The following is an 8,175-nucleotide window of genomic DNA, read 5'->3' as shown; positions in this document are numbered from 1 at the left end:
AAGAGAGAGAAAAAAAAAAGAAAAAAAAAGAGACAAAAATTAAAAAAAAAAAAAAAGAAGGCAAACTGAAAGATTTAAAGCTGTTCTACTCCAAAGCACATTCCACTCGCCCCAGACTTATCCCTCCACCCACTCTGCCTTTGAAAGAAAAGAGGGAGAACTTCCTAAAAACTGTTATGGTTTTAAGTCGAGGAATCTCAAAAATCTCAATCACTTATCTGCGTTTTATAAGCCGGGTCGGGCAAACAGTTAATGTGGAGGCTGAGCAGAACCCCTGGCTGGCTTTTGCTGCCTTCCGCAGCGTGCACAGACAAAAAGGCGATGTGGTGTTTGCTCATACCTTTCATCACGTGTGCACCTTGCAAGCTGCGGCAGCAGAGAAATATTCGAGAGCTCAATGAAACAGAGCAGTTTTCTTCCCTGTGAAACGCTTCGGCTCAAAGCTCAAAAGCGCTTTTCCATTCACACTGATAAAGAAAATTGGGGTTGGTGACTTTAGAGCCTACCTTTAATCAGAGATGAACTAAAGTCTTTGGAAGTCGGGCAAAATATAAAAATATAGACTTCTCCTCCCTCCTTCCTCATGATTTCCCTCCTGGCTAGGTTTGCCCCAAAAACAGCCAGAAAGGAGGATGTGTCTCCTATTTGCTCTGGAAGGGCAAATCATTATTTCTGTGGTTGTAATGAGGTAAGACAAAGGCATTAAAGGGTGTCTTAGGTAAAGATTCTAGGCGGTTTTTCGTTCTGTTTTTTTTCTTCCTTTACTTCCTTTACAGTAATCTCTGGCTATCTGTCCGTCAGTTATGACCTCATGACAACTTCTCCGGAAAACTTCTTTCAGCCCTCCCAGCTGGAAGGCAGCTCTGCTGGCTAAGATGTGCATATGGCAGAGGTTTTATCCTGGATATGAGGAGAGAAAAATATCTGCAGGATTTCCTAATGATTCCCAAAGATCTTATACAACCCTCTCTCTAGACTCCATCACTCAGAGTGCAATGCTCTGCCTCAGTCCAGCACAGAGACTGTGCAACACAGTAGATGTCCCTGATAGTAATCTAGATAGACTGGAAGAGATTTAAGTAAAATTAAATAACTCTTTTCTAAGAAAAAAAATCATCAGAAGACCTTTTCTCATATAGAAATGGGCAAGTTTTCCTAACAGAGCAACCTGGCATCACTGTCTCTATTAAAATATTTTAAAATAATAACAGAGAGGTAAGGCAGCAAGCTTCTACAAGCAGATGTTTAATACGACTAAATGGCACTTACATTTAAGAACCCAACTTTCTGAAGTGCTGAGCATCCAAAACACCAACTGGAGTCCCTGCATGCCACGACTGTTCAGCACTCTTGAAGTGAGGCTCTAAATGACTGTGATATCTGTCATGGCATTGCTGCTACTCCTACTGCTGCTGGGAATCTCACAGCGTTCATTCACTCAAGTCAACTTGCCAAGAGAAGGTCAGGGTGCCTTGCCTATAAACAAGCCTTACAAATTCACGATCTAAAGCATGATGTCATGTCTTAAAATGATAAGCTGGCAACAGAGTAAATGACATTTTGTAAAGATGTGCATAATTTTATGTTTACGCTCCTTAGAATGAAGGTTCTAATAAGTCATTGGTTGTGTTCCTTTAAAGGGAAGTTTTATAACTGAGATGAATCACAACTGCAAAAGATCAAAGTTAAAAAACATCAATGATGCCATGGGGTACTTTTTAATCTTGTAATGAATGATGATCATGTGCTCTTATGAAGTTGCTCCAACTGCCAACGCCAGATGTGTATATTAAGAAAAAAGTTGTTTGTGATGTGACAGCTCTGGTTGAGCTGCCAGAGAGAGGAAAACTAGGATAACATGCTTGAGATGTTGAAGTGAAATACAGATCCTGGCAGAGAGGGGCACTATTTACCGATACATAGTTTGTTAAGACAAACATTTTTGGTATCAGAGCCACTCCTTGAATTCCTTATTGCCCCCAACCACCTAATTTCCCTTAAGCAACATAAATGCCAGATACACTCCTCAAATGGTTATTACCAAACAGTAATAAATCTACACAAATGCAATGGCTCTAAGAAGGAAGCAGAACTTTGGTCAAACTCCCACAGCTCGCTGGAGTTACTCTTTACCTACAAATTCAAGTTTGATAATGAATCATTTTGGAGTTGTCATAGCCTTGAAAGTATCAGACTGCAGTGAGAGAAGCTGCAGAATCCAACTGACTCTAGAGTAGAGCTCCACTAAGTATTTTGTTGAAACATTAAGATTCAAATGGACACTCAAGCTAAAAATTTACTTTCTTACAAATTAAAAAAAAAAAAAGGAAAAAAGAAAAAAAGAAAAAATATAAGAAAGACACTAGCTCAGTTACTAAGCATTGCTAGGTTCAGCTATTCAATGGGAACAGCAACAGATATCATGTACAGAGGCCTTTCAGGTGTAAACTAAAAAACTATAGTAGAATTTGGAGTTCTTATCTTCGTAAGTTCTTTGGACACAGCCTCTCTTTCAATCCACTGATCACCAGAACACTTAGTCCCCATGCCAGCAGGTTCCCTTTCTGTGCTACACAGGTTAATCCATGCTACTCTCCACACCACACACTCTTTCAAACCTCTCTGCTCTTTCATAGTGGTTTTGTCCTCTGCTGGCAGACCACCTCTTTTGTAATGCCTCCTACATAGAAGCAGACTCCAAATGAGAATTGCTAAATAACTTATTCCCTGCTTTTTGCTCCATGAATGCAGCTTCTCCAGTGTCGCCCAAGTAAGCTAGACAGAGCAACAACTGCAAGTGAAAACTGAAAATGGGAACTGATTCAGCTCGGAGAGAAGACAGAACGAAAATCCCCCTTCTGCGACATCCGGACACCTCAGCTGTGAGCAGGTAGCAACACAAGGATCTACGTAATGAAATTTTTTCATAGCTACTTGCTTTTTCTTAGCTGTTATTCAAGACGAAACTCTACAGCCTGGGCAGTTCTTACAGGAGGCATTTCAGTCCTGTCTCTATGAAAGAGGAGGTGACGCTGCAGCGTGTATTAGCACGAGAAACACTTAACTGCATGAATTCTGTCTACGTCTTTCTACTTCTGTCTTTGTGGTATTTTAAACAAAACACCATGAAAGCTCCTTGAAGGTCTCGTTTGTATGTGCAGATCAAAGGTAAAATAATTATTTGAGATGCTTCCATTATAGGGATGCTTTTAATGTGGTTATTCATCAAATAATTCTCAATCTCTAAGTGTAATTTAAATAACGCTATACCTGGTTAATCCAATCAATTTAGAAAGAGTCATTCTAGTCAGATTAAGAAAAAATTCCAGAACTGGCTCATCAGTGATACCCATAAGATGTGGGATTGGTTACCAGCTAAATGTGCTAGACAGAGAGACAGCCAGATAAATCCTGATGGATTAACCAGGCTTGACTGCATCTAAAAATAAGTGCTACCCATAAAACTGCTCAAACATGACAAAACACAATTGTCATAACAATACAGCCATTGCAAAATAGATAAATCATTGCAAATATGTTCTTAGTAAGTTTGCAAGGCTATGAGATAAATGTGCTGAGTGAAGATCTGCTGGACCATGTTTAAATAAAATAAACTTTCTGTGTACAAATAAGAAACGAAGACCATGCTGATACACTGCTTTTTTTTATCTCTCTTTGGCCCCTCGGGGTCTACGATGAGTCCATAGCTGAAAACCAATTTCAGGTATGATGAGATTAACCAGGTGCATTAATTATCTGATGGCAAAAGAATTTAAGGGCAAACAAAAAGGCACTATATTATATATTTTCTATCTGCACTAGGACTGATCCTGAAAGATCAGGCTCCTGTTTCATTCTAAACGTTTTCACTTGGAAGCTTACAGGAGTTCAGGGAATCCAGCACGTTGCAGGATTGTATCTATTATGCCTAAATCAGATTACATATAAATACAGTGGGTTTAGTTCTCATTTGCACTGGCAGATAATGTATCAAGACCTTGATGTGAATGAGAATCAGGTTTGGGATTGCCCAAATTCAGCCAAGCACTTAAGTGTGTGTTTAATGCAAGTATGTGTGTGGTCCAATAGACTCCAAATTAAGCATGCACTCACATATTTTGCTGAGCAAGAACCAAAGTCTGACAAAGATATACGTATTTCATTTATGGGTCTCTGTTAAGCAAAATTAAGAGCGAAAGCAAGAATATAATACTCACTTCTAGGCTCTCTTGGCCCATCCACTGTAACCTTTATAGCTCTGTGGTATGTAGCGACTTGGGGGGGATTTGTCAGGACAGTTATTGTCAAAGTAAAGCTCTTCCCTACAAAGGGAAAAAAACAACAAGGAATGAGTGATTACAACATGAAAACAGTCACATGCATGTTCAGTAAAGAATCAGAGACGCTTAAAATTATTCCCTGTCGTTACCACAATCGTGAAAATTAAAAACATAACTGACCATAGGAGTTTTCCTCCCCTTCAGTTTTACTCTATGTCAAGAATACGTCCATGTGTTGACAATCTAAATGTTTCTTATTTAATAATGGGTCATCATACAATGACAGAACAAAAGTGATTCACTGCTGAGGACAAGCCAAATTCTTTGCTGTATTGAAAGTGGTGTAAATCCAAAGCAAGTCAGATAATTTAAAAATTTACTCCAGTTTTGCAGCTGTGTGACAGAGAGCAGAATGTGACCACATGTTATTTACTTCACACAGTTTTATCATTTCATTTGTTTGACTTGACTACAATAAGATGAGGAAAGAATATATTTTCTTCCTGGGAGATATTTTAACAGCGAATCAGTGTCTTCTGTCCTTCATACGCCAGAGCTAATATGATGATATCATTATTACTGGAACACACCTTTTTTTCCCTATATATATATTCCATCTATGAAATCCTAAGAAAGCCCCCAGCTTTCCCGTGAGGGTGAGAAATGTCTGTGTGCACGTACGTTACTATCGTCAGTCTGCATTGTTGGTTTTTGGGTTTTTTTTAACTTTACAAAGCTCGAATTCAGGCAGAGATTGCACAAGATCATCCACAGACTCTTAACTGAATGAAAACGTTAAAAAGAAATAAATAAAGGGAGCTGCCTGCGTCTGAGCACACATTCTCACAGGCACTGGCCCCTGTTTGGGAGACTCACTGACAGTTGTAATCTGTTAGATATGCAACGGTTAGTCATGTCAGATAGTCAAAACTGAAAACTGTTTCAAGACAGGAAAAGGTGGGCGTACAGCAGTGACTCAATAAAACAGTCAGCAATCTTTGGCCTTCATGCTCATTTAAGCTGCTACTTTACCAGACACTTAAAACTCTTTCCCCTCCCACCCCCCCTCCCCTTCCCTGGGTGTATTTGTGCATTTTTGTTGCTAAGGCTTTTCCTCTCGCTGAACTCTGGAGGCATTCAATCAAGGCACAGATCTTAAACGATATGTAACAGCGCAAACTTAATGCAGTTTTTTCAAGCCTAATACAGAACAGCTTATATATAAGGCATAATACAGAACAGAGTTTTGGCTGTCAAATCTAGTAATTGGTCTTTCTTTCTGGTCCAAGTCGTATATCCCCCAAACCTGCCTGAGACACGCATCATTTATTATCAGGAGTGCAACTTCAAACTGTCTTGGCTATAATTTTCATGAACTAGAATGTGACATGGAATTTTTTTTAAAGGAAATATAACTGTCATTTAGAGTAAAATGATTTTCCAGGTGAAGCTGTGCTCCAGCTGTGCCCAGCTCTCTGGGACATGTAGGTCAGAGGGATGGTCAGGACCCCAGAAAATAACAGCATTTTGGAATGGTTTGGTTTGGAAGGCATCTTAAAGATCATTTAGTTCCAACCCCCCTGCCATGAACAGGGACACCTTCCACTAGACCACGTTGCTCCAAGCCCCATCCAGCCTGGCCCTGAACACTTCCAGGAATGGGGCAGCCACAGCTTCTCTGGGCAACCTGTTCCTGTGTCTTGCCACACTCACAGGGAAGAATTTCTTTCTCATATCTAATCTAACCCTGTTCTTTTTCAGTTTAAGCGTGCAAAAATCTCAGGAGTCTGAACTTTGTCCAGTGGCCAGAGCTGAAGGTGGTTTTCCCCAGTTTCACTGGGAAAGGGATTATTTCTCAGATCATCACAGGAGGAGAGTTAGGTATGTGTAGGATGTCCAGTCTTTGTCCAGTCTTGCCCATCTGCTGTCCCAGAGGTGAACTGTGTGTCCTGCCCTCATATGGTGGGTGTGTGGGCAGCAACAGCCCTGCTCAAGCACACAGTGCCTCCGTGCCTGCTTGTTTAGGGTTGAGGGGAGTCTGTGCCTTTTATCCCTCTCCAAGGATGAATTCAGCCTACTGCTTGGACACATATAATTCTCTAGGTACAGGTTTAAGGCTTCCTTTGGCACCAGCTTATCATGTCAAAAAGTTCTGACCATTAAATTTTATGCTGATGACATTCAGATCACAGCTACCTCTGGAAAATCAGTAGAATATTACTGGTAACAAAGATGTTAAAGGGGCATTTCCATATACCTTTGAATGAAGAATTTGGCCTTCCATGCTACCATTCCCTTTATATGTCAAATCCATATAAAAGTCTATCATGACAGAAAGAATTAACTCAACAAAATATACTATTTTTAAGATGCTGTAAAATCATTCTATAGAAAAGCAGTGCAAAGTTTTCTACACTAAATGTAACTCAACAGGTTATAGTGGCCAGAAAAAAATGAGTTTCTTAATTTGAAGAGTTTGGACCTCAACAGTGAGAATTTCTGAACTGTCACCTCTTAGCCAGCCTAAGCTGAAGAGGTGAGCAGCTAATTTGAAAGGGAAACTGGTTTTGTTCCCTAACTGGTATTTTACCAAACCAAAGCGTGGATGTAGTAACACCGACGAAGCCCCCTCACACTCCATAAACCACAGAGCACTTCATTGTGGGGAGCTGCACAGCCCTGCCAGCACACTCCAGAGCTTTCAAGAGATGATTTACATATTACAGGACTAAGGATGAAATAAATTTTTACTGTTCTTCACTGTTTCAGTGATGCTGTTGCCTTCCACAGCTATTTCACAGCTATCCCTCCTCAGCTACAAAATCCTTTAATGCACTTTTTATCACCTTTCTTTATTGCCCTTAGTCACTTCAACTATCCACTTTCAGAGGCTAAAGACTAATTGTAGTTCTCTTTTATTAAATTCCCCAGCCAAGCAGTCATCTGGCACTATTGCTTCAGTGTGTCTAAACTGTGCATTCTTTGTTATTCACACATGTGAGCCGAGCTGACACAGAGGAGGACGAGATGGACATATGCTGAAGCACAAGGTAAACCCCAGAAATGATCTTGAAAGGAGACTCAGCAGCTTGTGTGTGCGTGTTGCATATTTTTTCAGTTAGATGCTAATGTGATTAAAGTATCGGGACACAACAAAATTAAGGTTATGATCCTTTGCTTATTGAAGACAGGAATTCTTTCTTCTCTGCGCTGTGGATCAGGCTTGTAAAAGTGAGCTACTGCCTGAAAACCACATACAACAACTGCTGCATTTGCATCAAACACTCTGGTTACTTATTCTTATGAATCCAAAAATGGCGTTTAGGAGAAATTATACAAACAGAAACGTGAAGCTTCTGTCAGGCAAGCAACATAAATATGTATAAAAATCGAGTTTCTCCATTGAGCCATGGGAAGCAAGTAAAAACGTGGGAGAGGAGGTGAAGTGGTAAGTTGATGATTCAGACTTCACAATCAAATTTAGAGATACAGAGATCAAAGCACAAGCTGCTTAGAAAGATGTAAATCTGAAGTCAGGAACAGGTGTGGATTAGTTTCTTGCCACCAGAAAAGGATTTCTTTATTACTTTATTTTTTCCTGTTCTGCTTCAAGACTTGTGTTTACCGATATTTGGCTATGTAAGGAGCTTTCTCACTTCTGTTTGCAACCACTGCTTTCTTTTCCTGGTATTTTAAGCAGAGTTCTAAAAATCTATCATTAATGATAACTCTTTCTCCTTCTCTCCTTCTCTCTCTCTCTCTCCTTCTCCCCCTCTGTGTTCTAAGTCTGGAAGACAAGTCTGGACCAATTTCTCCATCCTGCCTCTGGCAGCAGAATGCAGCATTTCAGATCCTCCACCGAGTCCCGGCTGCTTCAAAGGAAAAGCCCTACTTT

The 8,175-nt window shown here is 40.2% G+C and overlaps 1 protein-coding gene across 6 annotated transcripts in view; it reads right to left on the bottom strand.

Annotated features, from left to right (window-relative positions):
* RUNX2 (runt related transcription factor 2) overlaps positions 1-8,175 on the bottom strand; it is a 227,017-nt gene that overhangs the window by 144,393 nt on the left and 74,449 nt on the right. For all 6 annotated transcript variants that reach the window (XM_027663405.1, XM_027663404.1, XM_027663406.1 and 3 more), the window contains one exon: positions 4,218-4,322. In XM_027663405.1, the coding sequence (XP_027519206.1) occupies positions 4,218-4,322 (105 nt within the window). The remainder of the gene's footprint in view (positions 1-4,217; positions 4,323-8,175) is intronic.

Source organism: Corapipo altera, unplaced genomic scaffold (genome assembly GCF_003945725.1).
Source record: "Corapipo altera isolate COAL_440 unplaced genomic scaffold, ASM394572v1 116, whole genome shotgun sequence".
In the NCBI taxonomy this organism is placed as follows: Eukaryota; Metazoa; Chordata; class Aves; order Passeriformes; family Pipridae; genus Corapipo; species Corapipo altera.
The sequence above is the reverse complement of the archived record's forward strand: the minus strand, read 5'-3'. Positions and strand labels throughout refer to the sequence as shown.